Source organism: Pteropus vampyrus, unplaced genomic scaffold, assembly GCF_000151845.1.
Source record: "Pteropus vampyrus isolate Shadow unplaced genomic scaffold, Pvam_2.0 Scaffold185, whole genome shotgun sequence".
Classification (NCBI taxonomy): domain Eukaryota; kingdom Metazoa; phylum Chordata; class Mammalia; order Chiroptera; family Pteropodidae; genus Pteropus; species Pteropus vampyrus.
In genome coordinates this window covers 309,494-330,018 of record NW_011888966.1, presented here as the reverse complement: position 1 = coordinate 330,018, position 20,525 = coordinate 309,494, and the positions used below count along the sequence as shown (strand labels likewise).

Sequence of the window (20,525 nt, the reverse complement as noted above, 5' to 3'; positions counted from 1 at the left end):
GGAGTTCTCAGCTAAGAACATAGAAGGGTTGAGGGAAAATTATTTTTCCTCCCCACACTTGCTTAAGAATAGGAACAATGAGTTAGTAGTAGAGTTGGGCTATGAACCCAGGCACAGTAACTCCTGGTCCAGTGCTGCTTCTATATGTCAGGCTTCCACCCTCAATTTGGCAATTTAGATAAATAATGTTTTACTTATTCCTGACAGTTGTCCGAAACAAAGGCATTAAAATATGCCCTTTGATGTAGAAATTTAACTCATGTAGGCATACTCTATAAAGAAATGTGGTCAATCCATGCACAGTTATGCATGAATATCCACCCGTTTAGCCACCACCCCCCCCACCACCAAAAAAAAAGTGCAGCAAAGCAAGCTGAGGTTATGACATAGCTCCAAATTGGAAGATGTTGGCACTGTACCAAACTACATCGATATTTGACTCCAATAGGTGGGGACTATTTACAGGTGAGTCCTGTGCTCACACTTTTTATAATAGAGATGCAACCACACACCTTCTGTTAACCATTAATGACTACTCCACAGCAATCTTTCAGAGTATTCTGAATTAAAGAACAAGGGTAAAGATGGGGTGTACTTACCTTTTGGGTTTACCCTTTAGTTATTTAGAATGTGTAAGCCAGAAAACTAAAGGTCGGAATAGCAGTGGGTGGCATAAATAAGATGATCTCTTCCTCCCCCTCTCTTTTTAAGGAAAGGCCAGAGTCTGAATGTATTCATCAAGGAGAAGAAGCCCCACAGATGCTAATAGAGTTATATGTTGCCGTAGCTTTCCTTGTGTGACAGAAAATATGTTTTGAATAATTCCAGTGGCTTGAGCTTGTCCTAGCCCTGAGAGAATACTGAGACCTTCTTTTGTACTTCACATGGTAGAAGTGTTTGACACTTGTTTACCGCTCTGCCAGGACTTGCCATGTTTTTTTTTTTTTTCTGGTTATAATTTTCTAGGACTTTTTCTATGAAAGAGACCAACATGGAGGTAATTACTTCCTGTTGTTTAGACCAGGTGATAGGATATAGCATGACTATCACTGAAACACACACACGCACACATGTAATGATCTGACTTACACTTTAAAAATATCATTCCGACTACCGTGGGGAGAAGAGATGATAGTAGAGCAAGCAGGAGACCAGTTAGGAGGGCATGGTGATAATCCGGGGAAAGGAGATGGTACGTTGTTTGGACCAAGGTACTGGAGGTAATGAGAAAAAGTCAGATTAAGGAATCATTTTCAAAGTGGAGAGAATGAGTTTGCTGATAGTTTAGTTGTAAGATGTGAGAAAAACGCTAGAGATAGACTAGAGATATTGCTTTACGAACCTTCAGTGAATAGGCGGTATTTTAAGCTGTGGAAATGGATGCGATCACTTTAGGAATGATTTTAGATGGAGGAGGAAAAAGGAGGGAGCCCTGTCACATTAGTTGTTAAGATTTTGTATTTAAGTATTTCAAATAAAAGATCATTCCAAATTCAAAATGTAAAAGAGATAGAAGCGGACAGAGCTACTTTGCTTGAGGTCAAAGTCAGGGGTTCAGAGTCTTGTAGGCGAAGCTTTCCCCACACCTGCCACAGACCCAGAAATGCCCACCGGCACCCATGTTAATCTTAGAGGCTCTAAAGAACAAACATTGAAAACCCCAGAGAGAGATCTACATCCTTTCCAGCTCTGGTGGTCTGCCATTCTCTTCCTGGCTGCCAGGCATGTGTGCGTGGTCCTGACCAAAGCATCTAAGGGCCCAGGCTGAGCTTCGTGGTTCTGTTATGTAGATAAACAGATTTACAGTTTCTTCTTGGTAAGATTTGATTAGAAAACTAGCAGATGGAATTATAGAATACCAGAGCTGAAAGTGAACCCAGAGATCACCTCTTCCAATCCTTTCTGTTTGTTGAGAAGTAGATGATGAAGCTTAGAATGAAAAAGGGACTTGCTCAGGGTAACCCTGGAAGAAACAGACCACACTCTGCCACTACATTCTCTGATTCATCATGTTGTGGAACAAATGTGATGAAAAACAGGAATTCTTCTGAAAATTGAAACTATACAGTCAGTATAGAGAGCCAATTTGGTGAAGATCAATGTCTGTCCATTAAAGGGTGTAAAGCCCTCTGAGAGTCAATACTAGAGGAATTCTTGGTAGTTTGAAAGTTAATTCTCCTTCGACTGGGAGTTCTTAGCCTGGAGTTCATGGGTGGGCCTCAAGGAGTCGTGGGCTTCCCAGAAAGTGTGTAGGTGCATGCACGCACATGTTTTTTTCTGGGCAGAGAGTTCTCAAGAGTTTACTAGATTCTCAGAGGGATATATGATTACCCATCCTCAAAAAGGGCTTAAAACCCCACCCCCAAAACCTGCAAATCCTCATGGGAAACAAAACCACTGACTATTTTAGGCAGTGTACTATTTTAATCTAACAATGTAGTTACTTATTTTCACTAGCTAGTGTCCTAGTACAGATCACATAAAGAAGCTATGTTTCCAGAGTAAAAAGAAGTACCTGTATGTTTTCATCTCCTGGAGAGTAAAACTTAAAGAAACTCTTTGCAATACAGCTATGCCATACCTCAATGTGCCAATAGCTTTTGCCATAGTGTTGTTTATTAACTACTTTTCTGATATTCTACAAAATTCTTAATAAGTAGGAAGCAATTATTATTTGACAATTTTTTTTTTCCTTTAACAAGGACTTTCATTTTCCTATAGACTTTATGGTCTAATCTCTTATTTATTTCCACATTATAGGACCCTGTGGGCACTGACGTCCAGCTCACCCATGCGTATTTCCTGTAATGGACGAACTTGATGCTAATGTGAGGTATGTGACATTTCTGTATATATTGTGCTGCAAATTATGGTCATTTGAACTACGAGGCCTCTGAAAAATCTATGTTAGTAGAGTTACAAAGCTAATAGATATGGATTTTTTCTAACATTTCATATGTAACCATGAGTGTGGTTTGGTTCGATTATTAGTGGTTTTTTTTTCACTTGTGCTTAAATGACAAATATGGCTACAAATGTTCCCAGATCACTGTACTAAAAGTTTGCACTATGAAAGATGGTGTTATGTGAAAGTAGATATTCATCTCAGTAATAGAAAGAAAGAAGATGGATTTAAATAGTGTAACAAAAGCTTAAGAATATCAATCTGTACATCTAAACTTGAATAGATATTTAAGTAGCTATTTATAGCAGGTTCTGGTTTGCCCACTTCTCTTTGTCATTAGATTATGTGACATGATGGTTGCATGGTATAGTTATATAAAGCTAAATGGTCTTTGTTTTGTTTTCCTGTAATTTCCTGTCACCCTTGGAGATCAAATAATAAGATGGCTCCTAGGGAAGTTATTTCTTAAAAGGCTTACTGTATTTTAGTTGGCACAACCAAAGAGTGCAAGAATATTGCATTCAATAAGGCTTAACTGTTATGGATTGGCATTTGAGGCTGAGAACTAGCCATAGATATCAATAGCTGGAAGTCATTATAAAAAAATACATTCCTGGTGTAATCACAGGACAGTGTTTCTTTCACGTGAGACCTGTAGAAAGCACGTTTTGGGTGTAGGGCAGGGGCACTGTGCCTCTGTAGTCGATTTCTGATGTAGCAGAATGCTGTGACAAAAGGGAACTGTCACGTGTCTTGACAGAGACTCTAGTGTAATGTGACTCGAGTTGCGAAGATTTGCTCTCACCCCAAACCAGGAATTTTTTTCACAGTAGAATGTGTCTCACACATAATCCCTGGCACATGGTGAGTATTTACTAAAGGGTTTTAAACAGCTAGTCATTGCTGTTACTACATATATTTTGAATAGGGCTGTGTAATAGTACACCCGGATATGCAAAGAGGCTTTGACTATTGAGCAATGAAATATTTTACACTCTCAATAGAAGCATCGTGGACTTTGTTATTTATCGAACATACTAACTTGGTTCAGAAGCTCAGGACTTTAACACAGATTTTTAAGCTGGTGCCACGTGTTTAATTTTCCTCTAAAAATTTGTGACATTATTTGTAGAGAAAGCATAGTGGAATCTAGAGAATCTCAATTTTATTTTTGATAATTGAAAGGCCAAAGTGAGCAATATCAATGGTGAGAAGTTATGAAATTGTTTAAAGTCTCAGACAGTGTATGAAACTGCATCAGTTGGTTTAGGTGCACTTATTTTTGGATAATTCAGATATTATGATTTCTAACTTTTTAGCTTTTCTAAAAAAGCTAAGTTTCTAGCTTTTCAACATTTATTTATAATCAGCATTAGAATCTAATGACAGAATATAATTCAATTAAATGCACATTAGTCTCTGGTGCTGTGGGACAATTGTGTAGAATACAATATCAAGAATACAATATCACTCCCCAGAATCTTATATCTGGACCATCCTCTCTGTCAAATTTCTAACCTGATCTCATCAACCTGTGCTCATCTTCACCCACATCCCCTCCTCTACTTACCATGTTGGTAACAGGCAAATGCCACAGACTTTCCTTTCATTTCCTCCTTCATCCAGCATCTGAGTGTCCATGATAAAGGAGATATTTTAGATTCACATTTACAAATTGTGATATATGGATCACTAGTAATAGATAATGATTTTAGGTAGTATATGAACATCTTTTTCTTTTAAAGTAAATATTTATTTTAAGGTAACTATTATGGCGAATAGTATTATTTTGCCACTTATAGTAGTGAAATAAAGTTTCCTTTTAAAATACACTTACTTAAAAATTAAAAGTTTATTTAAAGAATATTATGTAATTTAAAAATGTTCATTAGAAATGAATGTGAAAAAAATCACAAGGGTACTATGCAAATGGCTAATCAGGTTTTAGAAACTGATTCTCTAGTTATAACTAGATACAATAAATTTTATTACTTTAAGAATAGAAACCAGAAATTCTTTTTCTGGTGAGGAACAGTCTTCATTTAGTTAAGTGCCTAAATAAAGTGAGAGCTGAAGAGCCTAAGTCCCTGGCACAAAAAAGGAATTTTTTAATATGCTTTGAAGGTAGGAAAATGGGTGGACAGAGGAAGGAGAGAAAGTTGCAAAAGAGAGTAGATTCAGAGAAGGAGACTCTGAGCTCTGCTTAGAAAAGAGTGAAATATCCAGTGACATGGTAAGGGACTTTGAGAGTAGTTAAGGTTGCATGTGTATATTCGTTTGTTTTAAATGTATGTGATGTGTATGCTGACTCTCCCAGGATCCAGCTCTTCAGTAAAACTTGCTAGGTTGGCTAGAAATTGAGTGTTGAATGTTTACTATGTGTGAGGGCGTCGTTAACTACAAACTTAACACGTATTATCCCTTTTCATTTTTAAAACAATCTTATACTAGGCACATGACATTATACCCATTTTACAACGTGTGGTAACGAAGGCACAAAGAGATTAAGTAATCTGCTCAAGGTCATATAACCGCACTGACTCTTACTACAATACAGATATTTTATGTGAATATGTATGTGTGTGTGAGTGTGTATTGGTGAGATGGCTGACATGCCTTTCTGGGTAAATGTGATTTGAAAGAGAGAATGCACGTGTGAGAATGGACTCCCAAAAGGCACAAGGTGGCAGAAGACTACAAATGTCCAGGGAGATTTCAGAAATCTGAGAGAAAGGTTTAGATTCAATGATTTGTAGAATTGAGAGGCTCCAGCCAATCCTAGTTGACATTTAAGATTAAGTAAAATGTCTAACATTTAAGTATCTTGTCGGACCATACTGGCCACTTCATGTTTTGTTTATTTGGATTCATTTAATTGAGTTTGCTAATTCTGTTTCATCTTTACTATTATATGTCGATCAGTGTTCTTGGCTAAAAGCATCAGAAACTAACTTGCTAACATAGTCAATGGTAATTTTGGAGAAGCTACAAGCTCAAAGAATTAAATTGAAAATGCTGTAAGATAGGGCTTCCAAATAAACAAGAACTTAGAGTTCTAGTAGAGTTCAGAAGTGGAACAATGGCCAACCACAAGAAGAAGTGGTCAGTACATTTCTGCACTGTGGATAATGTCCAACTATTTCCTCTTTCTATATGCAACTCAGGAGTCAGAGTCCGAGAGAGGACATCTGATTGGCCAAACCGAGTCATGTGACCACTGCTTCTAGCCTTCATAACGGGAGGCTCTTATTGCTCAGGAAGATGACATACAATAAGGAAAGTTTAGTCCTCCAAAGAAATTGGTGGTTTTTTAGGAAGAGGGAATGGAGGCCACGTAGCCAAAATGTGACCAACGTCAAACTCCATTTGTTTTGTAGCAGTTGGATTTATCTATGGTATTTAAATAATGTTGCTCCATGTGTAAATAAAAGTAAGAGAAGATTCCTTCACTTGTTTGCTACACATTCGTTAAGCACCTGCACTATGTGCCGGGAAGAGTTAACATAAGGGCCTGTTCTTAAGAATTTCATGGTCTAGCTAGAAGACAATCAAACAAGTAGAATTTAATATGACGACAAAAGAACCCTATACTGAGATATACAATGGTCTATAATCTCTGTGAACTATAAGGTTGGACTAAAAGAAAGAAATATTAGGGCTTGATTTTAGGAATATGAGAAGCATTGCCATCATTTTTCCCTAAGGGCATCCATTATATAGAGCAGTCCATGTGGAATGGTTTCACTCATGAGAAAAAGCTGGCAGTGAATCAGGCCCTGGTTGGAGAGGCAAGTTCCTGACAAGTCCTCTCCTTTGGTAAATAGGGTCTCACAAACTTAGTGGTCAGCAGGCAGCTCTTTCCAGACAACCTGAGACCTAACTGATATGTCTTTTGGTCTGTTTGCTTTTGTTGGGGCTCTAGAGGAGACAGCTGTACTCTTTTTGGTGGCTTTGGTGATTTTTCAGAAGATACTTTTTGTAGAAGATCAACTTTTGTTTGGGCGGTGAGCCTGATGGTGCCTTACCCCAGTGCTGTCCTGACACCCATGATGCTACTTGATGTGGCCCTGAAGCACTGACCGCGTGACTGCAGACATAGCCCATGTGTTTTGTTTTGTTTTATTTTGTTTTGTTTTTTATTCTATTTTGTTAACGACCAGATTCTTCCCACCGACATGTGGTTTTCCTCAGCTTAAGTGAGGTCCCTAAAGACAGTCCAGGTCTCCATCCTTTTCCTCCTGCTGTTTATTATAATTAAAAAGTTTCTGCTTTCTAAGAATTTTTTTTCTATCAATTTCTAGTTCCACAAAGTACAGGGTTTAGGCAAGAGATGAGTCAGCGGAGGAAAGTCCAAATATATACAAACTTGCTCTTTGAAGATTTCTCAGGATGATGACCCCAAACTCTGGAGAAAAAAGTTTATGTCTTGATTCTTTTTAGCTGGCCTTCCTCCTACTGTTCCTGGTCTCCCTGCCCCACAGGCTCTCTAAACTTCCCTGCTGCACTGCCTGCCTTTAATAAGAACACCTTGGTTTAAGATTCTGATTCTTCTCTACGGAATAACTGTTGTGCTTTTTCATTAATGTTTCTCATTCATGACCAAAAAAGCATCTTTTAGGAATGATGAGTCACATAAATGGGAGCATTTCCCACCCTTTGCTAAGGTTTCGGGGAAACTCAGAGCCAAATTTATAATCACCACTAGCAAGTGAGAAAAGATCTCCGAGCACTTACAGTGTGTCAGACCTGCCTTTATTTTTATTTTTCCACCTTTTTTTTTTTGGTCATTTCATCTTGTTTCTTTTGCTTTCTGAACAATATCTTACATTGTTTATTTTTGTAAGCCACTTTAAGGAAGGAAGGATGCTAAATATCCTAAAGCCTTGAAATAACTCCTGTCCATGGAAAGGAGAAGGAAAGGGAGAAAATAATTCAAGAAAGAAGTTTTTCAGGAGAAGAACCTTCTCCCTTTGATAGGGGGCTTGGCGCCATGTGCTGGGAAGCCACATAAACCATTTTTGAATGAAAATCAAAACGGCAGCCTTTTGTATAAAACACAGAAAAGCCGAGTCTATACCAAAAGTTGAATATTTAAATATAACATACATACTCTTGATGTAAATGCAGTCACCTGCTGTTCACGTGACAACATTAATTAATAACAATGGCGAGTAGCTGATTTTGAATGAATTATGCAGTTGCTTTAATTCTATCATGACACTAAGTTGAAACTCATTACTTTAAATCAAGAAATTGAAATAATTGGAATCATATAATTACAAGAATTAATCAAAATGATCCAGTTTTAGCAAAGAGAATAGGGGCAAATTTTTAAATAAGGGAATTGACTTTTGGTTTGATTGTTAATATTGGAGACAATACATATATTTCACTAAAGTCTGAGGATGAAATTGGAATTTTTAATGCTAAATATCCTAAAGCCTTGAAATAACTCATAGAGTTTGAAATCAATGTGTACAAGTTGTCCGCCCTAAAGACTTATCAATATGTAATAGACTTGCAGCCAGAGTTAATTCATGTTTGTAATCTGGCAATAGGAACTGTGCATATGTCCAACTTTAAGGCAATGGAATGTTTTGCAAGAAATCTCTCTTCAGGCTTCAAAATTGTAACATGCATTAGCATATAAGGAGAAAGTGAGTGGGTAGTTTAAAAGGGGTTATTTTTATGTTGCTTTAGAAATGTAAATGAGAATAATACTCAACTTTATTGCTTGATGGATAAAATGGCCATAATTCAGTTAGTCTTTTGATTAGATCAGGAGCACAATGAATATGAACTGGAACTCACCATGTGGTGGAAACCTTGGTGCTTCATAGGGTCACAGGGGACCTCAAGCTTGTGACCTAGAGAGTTGCCAGAGAGGACACATTTACATTCCTAAAGCAGTGGTCTCTTGCACTGTGTGAAGTTTGCTGGTTGTGGACCAAACTTTGCAATCTGCTACATGGATGTCGCCTATACAGCTTGCAAACTACAACTAGCGGCACCACCATAGGATACCGGAAAAGTGTTGTTTTGGGTTCAAGTCTTGACTTTCCTACTAACTAGCTGTATCATCTTGAATGATTTAATCTCTCTAAACCTTTAGTGTTGGCATCTGAAAATGGGATTTTTTTTAATGAGGATAATAAGTGATGTAGGCAAAACTCTTAACCTAGTATCTCACATATTGTACTCATTGAACAAATGGTAAATATTGCCCTTAGTTGTCACAATAATCATGAGTGTAGGCTTTTATTACCCATATGACTGCTAATCGATTACTCCTCTGTACATTTTTTGATTGCTTAAATTCAGTGTTCATTTAATTGGCAGACCTTATTAATTCGTTAAATTTTTTTTGACTACTTGTGTCTGATGATTCTATTCTCTGGTGAGGAAACTGAGGCTCCCAAAGGCAATGGAAGACCCTCTATTTTGGGTCTTCTAATAAGTGACATAATTGGGATGATAACACTTCTCTTCTATACCCAGTATTCAGTCCTGTTTTCTCTTTACTCTGCAGCTTCCATCAGCTTGGGCACGTTCCTGTTTGGGAATTGGAGGATCTAGGACTCAATCTTGTGTCTTTTTGACTCCTAGTATTATGCTCTATTCGGTACAGCCAGCTCTCCCTTATGTGCAATTAACCCCTTGCTTGGTGATCTCTTTTTAGAGGAAAACACATCTGTTTCTTTCTGCTTCTGTATCTGTCAGTGACTAGTGGGGAAAATGGAGATTGTTGTATATATTTCAAGTAGTAAATTGGTCACCAAGTTCCCTGGAAGGACAGGAAGAAAGGGATGTTAATAGGTCAGGAAGTTTCATGAATGTCGTCCTTGCCACAATGTCCTGGAAATGCTGCGGCTATCACATTTGTTGTTCAAAGAACTCTTTGCTGCTGTGCTCACTGCTGAAGGCACCTCCAGATACTGGAGACAAATGGTATTTTTTTTCCTTCTTCCAGTCCAGTTTCCCATTCTGAACCTTCCCTTTGGAAAACAACCAGAAGTCAGTGGGCAAGGAAGTATGGAAAATGTAGGTTTCAGGCTTCTACCCTGTCTGATGGAGGTGAGTGCCTGAAAGAGTGGCAAATAACAGGCACGGCTTCTTTGCTATAACCGAGCTTCCTTCTGGAACTTAACAGCTCTGGAACTTGATGCATTGGGCTTCACAAGCCTGCAAGCTCACATGGGATCACATTAACATAAATCTCTGAATCTCTGTATCTGAGTCTTCATCTGCTTGATTACTGGAAGCAGTCTTATGCCCAGTTCACATTGTCCAAGTATTTTGGGGGATTTGATTATTACTAAAAGTGGGTGCTTATAAATATCCCTGAATTTGTTCTGCTTCCCAAGCTAAATTTTGGCAACTTTCAGCTCTATTTCACTGAAGTGCTAATCTGTATCTATTAACCGAAGCCTCTTGATACTGGAGATCTACATTATTGCACATGTAAAGTGAGAAGAACATGCATTCTGTGTAATACTTGATCAGAGTGGATCTCCTACTAAAATTGCTTAAGACACAAGTGTTTCAAAAGCCAGTAGCACAGCATTTCCCAATCTCAGAACTTATCTTTTTCAGGAACACACAGAAGAGTTGGATCCTGAGGAATGTTTATATCAACTGTTGTACGTTCTCAACTACCACACGCATTATCCTGAGGCTCTTCACTAGTCAATCCTAGTGTGTCTGGTTCCCTTTCTTATGACACCTTGTCATCTCTTACTGTATCTTGGTTCTTTGGGAGTCCTGCCAGCCATCACCAAGCTTTATTTAAACATCAGCTTTCAGTAAGACTTTTCTAGATAGCGTCTCAGGACTTGTTTAAATCAGTGGATGTGAATAGCTGGGCGGGGATTGAGGTATTGCCTCACTTTACAAAACATTTTACAAGATCTGTTTGATTCTCAGCTCCAGTCCAGTCACAATTTCCTTGTAGTTAATAGGATTATAGCATGGTCTGTATTGAAGGGTCATCTGGATTCCAGAAAAACTGGATCTTCTTATCCCTTTTTAGAAGAATGGGCTGTTGTGAGATTCAAGAAGCATATGACTGTTGCTGAGAATTATTTGAAATCCCTTACAAGCTCCTTGCCTAGGGCTTATAGATTCTTCAAGTCTCACAAAGCAAGTACACAAGAGAAATACAAAGAGTTCCAGAGAGGTTAAGTGATTTTTCCTAAACCCACACAGCTAACAAGTGATTAGCCTGAGACTAAAACCCAAATGTTTGCTTCTAAAATCAAATTTTTTCAGATTATTATCCAGCTATCCAAAGACAGCAAACTATTTTCTAAAGGGTATATAATTTACATTAAAATGTTACTTAATTGAACATGTCTAAATCTGAAAAATGGATTTAGATTAAACTAGAAAAATATTAAAGCTTTCGTTATTCATTGCCTTGATCATTTCCAAGAATGGTTTGCTATGGTTCAGATGTTCCTCTAAGCACATGACCTATGTGCTCTCCTTCAATCCTGATAACTCTGAGTTCCTTATTGTTATAAGCTGAATGTTTGTGTCCTCCTGAAATGTGTATGTTAAAATTCTAACCCCCAACGTGATGGTACTAGGAGATGGGGCCTTTGGGAAGTAATTAGGTCATGATGGCAGAGACCTTGTCAGTGGGAATTAGTGCCCCTACAAAAGAGACCCAGAGAGCTCTCTGCTTTCCACCATGTGAAGACACCATGAGAAAATAGCCAATTGCATACCAGGAAGTGGGCTCTTACCAGACACCAGATCTGCTGGCACCTTGATCTTGAACTTCCCAACCTCCAGAACTATGAGAAATAAATGTTTGTTGTTTAAGCCACACAGTCTATGGTAATTTGTTATTGCAGCTCAGACTGACTAAGACATTCACTGATAGTGTCCTCATTATTACATATAAGGTGACTGAGGCAAAGAGCGATCATTATTTTGTCCAAAGTCACATTTCAAGTAAGAGGTAAAGCTAGTATTTTCCCCTAGATTTGCTTGATGTCAGAATCTATCCTTTGAGTGTCACAGTTTGCTTGTGCAAAGATTTCTGTGTGGTAGAGAGTCCATTATTAGACACTTGTAGACTTGGGTTCCCCAACTGAAGTCTTGACAGATAGCATTTGTTAGTCAGGTCCAGGTTTTTAAAAATGGACTTAAATGCCTTTGTGGAGGTGGGCCCTCTCCAGTTTAGTAGAGTAACAGTGATTCCCATTGTCTGAAAAGAAGCCATTTGATCTACTACATTTCTTTCCACAGACACAGCAACCAGTCCAGCCGTCAGGGAGTTCCATCAGCCTGCCAGGCCCTTGAGGCTTCTTATTTTATCACTTAAATTTGGAAAACAATGTTAAGAATTATCCGCATTTTTACAGACCATATTATGACATTTAGTACCTGCTATTTTCTCTATGGAAGTCTGTTTTATTACCATTTAGCAAGTAAGGTTGTGTTGAATTTAAGAACTTTTTTCAATTAAGGAATTGGTGCAGGTTTCTAAATAAATTCCTGTTAAATGATTACCATTTTATCAGACAGGTAATGATGTTCAGGCAGTGTTCTTATTTGCATTTCTAAAGAACTGTAAGAATAATCTTTTTTTCCCTTTCTCCTCTTCCCACTCTTTTGCTCCTTACCTTATGATGGCTTTATTAATTTCAATGCTTGCAAAAGGTTTTCTACAAAGTACTCATCTTTGAATGTTCAATATTATCATGCCTTTATGCATATCAGATGTAGATGCATATTTATTATAAGGTCTCACTATCAACAATGTAACTGACATTTTTAGCTTCACCCTATCTCAAATGTCACCATTGTTCATTATTTATAATTATAGCAGTCCAAACCCTCAAAAGTTGAATTCCAGAAAAAAGTGTATATGTAGATATATAAAACTAGAAGGTCATTTCTCAGCATTTGAAAAATGTTGGTGATAGTAAATGGCGAAAACTAGATATGCAAGGTCCAGAAATGTGATTGATCTGCACAGGAGAGGGAAAAGGCATGTCAGGTATTATGGGAAGATGACTCTGGCAGAGTGCAGATTGAATTACACTCATGACAAGAGTTAGGGGTTCAGGGACTCAGTTAGGAGACTGTTATACTTGTGCATGGACAGAGGTTAACGACCAGAACTAAGATCACGGGAGTGGGAATGGAGGAAGAGGACACAGATTCTAGAGGAAGTAGAATTTGTGGTAGAAGGTGAATAATTGCATGTGAAGGAAAAGGAAGACATTTTGAAGGTGACCATGGAGAAGTAGGGTGCATGGGCAAGTAGAGCTTAGTTTGGAGCTGGTTGAGATGGAGAAAATTCTAAGACATTTGATGATAAACATCTAATAGAAAGTTGGCTAAATTGGCGTGGAAATGTTTTGGAGGCGATTCGGATCCCATCTGCTGCATGATGAATTGAATAAACTAGAAATTGACCCCCAAAAGCTCTAATGATCTTCTAGACAAGGGAGAGATAAATGTAGCTCTCCAAATCTTAATATCAAGGAGACTGTCTGTGTATGAAGCTTCTTCCTTCTTGAGACTTCAGGAATCACTTCATTTTCTTAACTTGCAAGTACTAAGGAAGGTTTGCACAATTAGGATGTGTGTAAAACTATGACCCTTCTTATCTCCTACACTCAGAAAGCTTATGAGAGCAAGCCACCTGTTTTACATCTTTAGTGAACCTGAAATTAGTGAATTATTTACTTTGTACTTCATTTCTAGTCAGTGCAATTGTGAGAATTGAGTCTAATATTTTTTCATAGTAAATGGATTGTTGATGACTCATGAGGGTTATGATGTAAGAAATGCACAAGTATTTGGAAAATAAATAGTGCATTGATTTAGTGTGAGTTTTAAACAAGCTATAATAATTAAGGGCTTCAACTAATTTAGTACTTTAGTAGATGATAAGAAAATCCTTTCCCTAAAAGGGAGTGTTTTGATGGCTTGTCCTGAGATTGAACTGCATTTTATCATGGCACTGCTGACAGAAGTTTTGAAAACAAATCGAATCACCCCAAAGAATCCTGAGAATCTGGAAAATTGTGGCCAATTTCTATTTGTAACTTCAAACATGTTATTTTCTATGGTTGTATTGGTGATGGACGAGCATTGTTGATGGGCAGCATCATGCAGTTTGATACTCCTAATTGATGAGTACTGGCCCCCCAGTCTTATATTTTGAGAGACTGCATAAGCCTCTCAGGCTGATTTTCTGGAGAGTCAGCCTGAGGTCAGTGTTATAACTTCCTATAACTAACAAAAAAGGAATTGACTGTGGGTTGAGATCAGTCTTCAGTCCAAGATTATGGGAACAAAATCAGAAGAGAAAATGGTTCACTCTACTTCAGAAAAAAAAAAAAAAAAAAGCTTTACTACTAAGAACTTCACTTTAATTGTTTGCAGAAATATTGATGCTGCTAATAAGAACAGGGAAGTTGAAAGGTATTTAAAATATCTCATCTAGTCAAAAAATCCTAAGCAGTTAGTCATATTCTTTTTTAAAAAAAATCTGTAATTCATATTTAACTAATTGTGGCTTGCTTCTATCCAATTATGTTGAACTGATGAGGTTTTACTCTGTGAAAAAAAAAATAACTAGTAACCTTTTTATACCAGATTAATTTTAGCACTGTTTTATTTAGAATTATGTAACTTTGACTCTGCCACCCCCTTCTACCCTTCTTGTCATTGCTGTCATTAGCCTTTGCCATCTCTTTTCTGAATGATTGGCATCATCGCCAAACTCCTTTCTTGACTATGGCTGTCCTAGCTCCAATTGATTTAGCAGCCAGATGACCGACTATTTTCATTTGGCTTACGTCCCATCATGCCTATCCCCTGTCTTTTGTCAACTTCCTCCTCACACTTCAAATCACCACTCAGTTATCTCCTACTGACCTCCCAGCCTTCCCTACCTCTTCTCTGTGTTCCTAGAGCTCTGTGTACAAATTGCTGTCATAAATTGTTTGTGATTGTCAAGTCATTTATAATTATTTGTTTAATATGTCTCTCTCCTCTGCTGGACTTTATGTGCCCAGATTTTAGCTCACTGTCTGGCAAAATATAGCATTGGAGGAGCTTACCTGAAATTGAGAAAGCCTTTATATGTCACTTTACAACTCTTTAGGCCTGCTTTCCTCATCATTAAAGACCTGTCCCAGATAGATTTGTGTCCAGTAGATATTAACAGTCACCACCTTTACCTCCCATCTCCTCGACGTTCAATTTCATTTGCAACTATGGATCCTGAGGCTGTCGGATAAGGAGAGGAGATGGGAGAGTAAAAGGACACCAGTTCTTTATTTGAAGTTAAAAGACCTCTCCTGTCGATGTGTGCAGATTTCATGGCATGGGACTTTGGTGACAGGGTTGGTGCTCTGCATCCCCTACCTGGGATGGACTCCTCTGCAGTACTGCCACCCCTAGCACCTTTCCTGCTATTTCTAGCTAATAGGTATTGAGCGCTCAGTAGTGTAGGTTCGTGTTCAACTTTTTATAAGTATTTTTTCATTCACTCCATATAACAGTTCTATGAAGGGGATGCTCTTATCATCTGTATTTTATAGGTAGGAACATTGAGACAGAAAGAGTCATTAACTTGCCCAATTTTATACAGCTAATACATGGTGGAGCAAGGACCCAAGCTTCGGAGGTCTGATTCCTGAGCTCCAGCTCCTGCCCATGGTACTGCAGCTCCCTCCGCGGCAGCATACTACCAATTACAGATGCTGGTATTATTATACGGAGTCCTTAGACCATCATTACTCGTCTCACTTCTACAGCTACTACTATTAATTCTATCATTTCTATTCTCTGTATTTATGCAACAGCGCCTTGTGCCATGGAAGCCGCAATATAGACAGCTTTCTAAGAAAGCCTGTGTTATTCCAAGGAGAGGAGCCCTGTGCTCTGTGACAAGACCCATCAGAGGAGATTAAAACCCTTTCAGTAGACTTTCTGTTCCTCTTTGATTATCTCATTCTCCAGAATTCTCCCTCATCTCCGATCAGAAATCCTTTAGCTCCATTATCTCTGTCCTCTTTTTCCATCCACGGAAGTGGTTGAGATCAGCTGAAGACTGAAAATGTTAGCATAATAATGGTCCTTAAGAGACCTTGAAAGGTGAAGCCTCCCTCACGTATCAGAACTCCCACTGTGATGTCCTAGAAAATAAGCATCTGCTTCTGCTTGAAAATTCCATTCCTTTTTTAAAGTCATGTCCGAGTAATTGGTTAAATTGGACTTCATCAATTTAGTCCCACTTATTAGGTATTTCAGTGAAGAAAAGCAACCATGATGAGATTGTGTCAAATTATAAATATTCTAATCGTCGGGTCTGGCAATAGGTTTTATTTTGGAGACTAAATTCGCCCTGTTCCCCTTTACTCTTTCTCTCATTTTCTGTGCTGTTGTTCAACATCCTGATTTTTCCCTTGTCCAGTTGCTGTCCCCACCACTTCCTGCAGAGTAGGCATTGTCTGTACCTGCCTCCTGGGAGCAGGTTCAGCCACTAACTCCATGCTGGCTGGATGCTTTTTCTTAAGACAACTTCAAATGGCCACTGCTTTCCTGCCTCAGTGAAAGGCATCAGGGAGCAAGGAGCTCATATCCTATCTCAATCCTGGATGTTTCCCAAGCAGATTACTCTGCTTTAAGAATGTCTGATGCCTTTTCTGCTCCGTCCCCTTTTCCTGTTCCCTGCTGTCTATTCCTCTCGTCCTCTTCCTCTCCTACATTGTGTTACTGGCATGTCATCTAACAGCCCACTTGTCCTGTCTCCCTAGCTTTTTCACTCTGCCCAAACCTTCTATTCTCACTCACAACCCGTGTTTTCCTACCTCTTCTTTTTTCTCAACATCTTTAGCTTCCCTCTCTCCTCATTTGGTTCATTGGCAAACAGTTCCCTTTTGTTGTACAAATAGATTTCTAAGGAATACCTGTATACATATTTGTGAATTGACAAATGGTCACTGATTTGTACACAGCACGTATGGCTGTTTGTGGTTAAAATGAAGTATGAGATAACAGTTCTGGCTAGTGATAAGACCTCATATCAATAACTATGTGCATGATATTTCAAAATTTACAATGTACTTTCACATGCATTGTTATCTAATTCTCACAGCATTCAGCAAATAGGGCAAGCATTATTAACCTAGCTTACAGATAAAAGGAACGAAAATTTGAGAGGTTACGAAAGAGATTTTTTTGTGCTTTAAGTCACACTATTGGTATATGACAGAACCAAGATTAGAATCAGATGTTTTGATTCTTAGTCCAGCGGTTTTTCACTATACATGTGGCAGTAAGTGAACACAGGAGTATCATAAGTATACATCAGCATAAAACTGTGATGTGTTAAGAGGCTAAAATGTAGATAGAGAGGCATGATGGTTTTATGATGTTTGACCTAAGTTGGAATATTTGGAAAGATTAACTGAAGTTTGGTGTGTAGGGGTGGGAAAAATTTTCTTTTCTAAGATTCTTTGGCTGGTCTATTAACAAAATTAACATAAGACATGTTAACAGGAGAAAAACACATTTAATTATGTATATTTGGGAGTCCCACAAAGACAATAAGACTTAACGCTTATGTGCCGCCCTGAGCTAATGAATGAGCCAGGGGCCTGGGGCTGCAAAGGGGAGGAGGGTAATTCACAGGACAATAGGAAGAACAGATGTTTAGTAACTAGATGTTTGTCCTGCCATACAGATAGATCATTCAGGAAAAAAAAATATTTCTGGTAAGAGCTCTCTTTCTGGGCCCCTTATCTAAATTGTTTTAGGTTATTAAGGGGAGGTAAAAGTTTTTCTTGAGTTTGCTGAATCTTCATTTCCTTCCACTTAAAATAATCCACATGCCAAAGTGGCACATTTTAGGGAGGCTCATCCTGAACCCTGTCAGTTGAGACGTGGCTGAGATCCAAAGACAAATTTATCCATAAGGATAGGGTTGGTTTTGGGGAAACATAACAGGTACATGATGGGAAAATTAGTTCATAAAGTGATGTTATAACAAGCAGCTGGCATCAGGTAAATCCAGCAAATGGTAATATTCAGACCACAGCAGTGGGGAATCTTGTAGATGATTATTTTAAACCATGTAATTTCTTGTCCTTAAAAGAAGTTATTCAAAATGTACCAGGGGCCCATCTATACTTCCTGGAGTGAAGAGGAGGACTGGTCAGGTAGACTCCTGATTCTGAAGCCACTGGGGCTTGGGGCAGTTATTATAAGAGATAGTCAGAAACGTAAGGATGCATTTGGATACTGGTCAAACCTGGAATGCAAATTGGTAGTTTGGTCTCAGGATCCATACAGAAGCCAAGAATCCAGAGCTGGGATGTAATCCAAATGAGCCGCAAGGATAACTTGATGTCAAGTACTGTCAGTAACTCAGCATGAAATATCAAAGTGACCTTTGAGTTCCCTTGATTATGAATGGACCAGATCTCCAAGGCAAATTCTAATAATGACAATGTGCCTTACAGACTATTTATTGAAAAGGACAAAATAAAAGGAAATTTCAGGGTGAGTTTACATCAATAGGGGAGACTTCATGAGAATCTGTCCCTTGAAGTATGCGAAAAATATAGATTCTCCATGTAGTGGCTAAATATTTGAAGAGCGCCGTTAGTCAGGATTCTTCCAGTTTCAAGAGAAATCAAAGCTGTTTAAACAAACATGGAAATGTTATTAGCTCATGCCAGACCAGGCATCAAACAATGTTCTTGGCATCGGTTTCTCTTTCTACTCTGCCATCCTCAGAAGCAGGGTCTTAATGAGTAGCAGCGCCTTAAAGGCTTACATCCTGTCAGCTTCAACTGCAGATAAAGGCCTTCCTTCCTGGTAGTTCCTACAAAGTACCAGAATTAAGTCTGTTGGACCAGTCTCATCCATGTTAATTGTCTCCAAACCACTGTGGTTTTCATTACATTTCTATTGGAATTTCCAGGGGAATTAAATATGGTAATTGGCCAGGCCTAGGTTATGGGCCATCCTGGGGGAGAAGAATGAGAACAGGCTCAGCTCCACCCAAACCACATGGACTAGAGTAGGGATGGGAAGGTTCTCCCAAGGAAAATGGAGTTCTCTTACCAAATGAAGGGAGGATGAATTCTTGATAGCCTAAAGGTGCAGATGTCTAATACAAGGACTAAAATCCTTTACAGAGAGAAGACTAACCTCAAAAGTCAGAGGTCTTTGAAGTTCAGTTGTGAAGGAAACCCGTTGTTCACTTAAGTATGATCTGAATTGTATCATTATGTAAAATTATTACGTCACCATGGATTTTGGACCAGGAGTTTGATACAGTTCGCAGGTACTGAGAGACAGGTGTGCCATGTGGTAGGTTCCAGTGGAATCAACAAAGCTGCAAGGACCAGGTGGCCCTTACAATTTAGAGAGAGCGAAAGTCTGGAGAAGACAGCTAAGAAAATGGAAACCCAATTGTGCTGGATGGAGGTCACACTAGAGGTTTTCATCCCAAGGCAAAAGCTTGGGTTATACTCTCTGGAACTCTTGATTCTGGGTAGAAGACTTACGCTGCAATCAACTCTCAGTGAACTGGTTTCTTGTTAGGAAATGGAAGACATGAATTTCAAACACTCTTTTGAATTTCAAAGAATCTCTTCTGATTAAGAAGCACTAATGACTCTCCCTAGTTCAAACAAATGATTAAGGTTGACAGTAGCGATATAAATCTCACTGTAACTAATGATTCTACTAATATTCCATCCTTATTTATGGATATTATTCTGACACATACAAATATGCTTGTGTTCATATATGGTAAGTGGGTGTACGTGTGAGGAGGTGGTGGTGACTGTGCTTCTAAGTGTATATTCCCAAGTGGGTGTGAGTTGTGTGGATACAGCAGCTGTTGAGTCTCAGTGTGGTTTTCTTTCCTTTAGTCTGAAACTTGGCTCTGCTTCATACAAGAAAGACAGCGAGAGCTAAGTCAAGTCTTCCCAATGTCGTCAGATCGCAGAAGCCTGGAGGGACAGCAAAGGTGTTTACGCAATAGCTCTGGCCAGTAGAACTCTAAAGCGAACAACAAATGGGAGCCACAGATGTGATTTTTCAATTTTCTGTGTTAAAAATAAGTAAAAAGAGACAAGTGAAGTTAATTTTAATAATTTATTTTATTTAGCTCGACATATCCAAAATAGTATTTCCGCATATTGATATGAAAATTATTGAGAGTTTATTTATTTATTTATTCATTCATTCATTCATTCATTTATTCATTCATTTATTTATTTATACTTCATAATCTGGTGTGTTTTCCACTTACAGCACATCTGCATTTGGACCAGCCACGTTTCAAATGTTTAGTAACTACAAGTGGCTAGTGGCCATCCTAGTGGACAGTGAGGTTCTGGAACACCTGTTTCAGTGTCGGGAAATTGCTTGAATGCGTCACCGTCACTGTGGCTCCCTATTCTTACTCCACCTTCCACCCCAACTACAAACACTGCCAATTTGTCGCTCTTTCTTTCTGTGTCCTGGTTCTTCGACTTGACTATCCTTAATAGTTTTTGAGACATCCACTACCAACTGATCAGTTACTTGGCAAGTGACTTAAAACCATTTCGCCAATGCAGGTAGTGTAACC

The 20,525-nt window shown here is 38.5% G+C and overlaps 1 protein-coding gene across 5 annotated transcripts in view; it reads left to right on the top strand.

Annotated features, from left to right (window-relative positions):
- HTR4 (5-hydroxytryptamine receptor 4) overlaps positions 1-20,525 on the top strand; it is a 139,929-nt gene that overhangs the window by 14,447 nt on the left and 104,957 nt on the right. For all 5 annotated transcript variants that reach the window (XM_011371121.1, XM_011371122.1, XM_011371123.1 and 2 more), the window contains one exon: positions 2,761-2,833. In XM_011371121.1, the coding sequence (XP_011369423.1) occupies positions 2,808-2,833 (26 nt within the window). In that variant the 5' untranslated portion in view covers positions 2,761-2,807. Of the gene's footprint in view, positions 1-2,760; positions 2,834-20,525 lie in introns of those variants that run through there.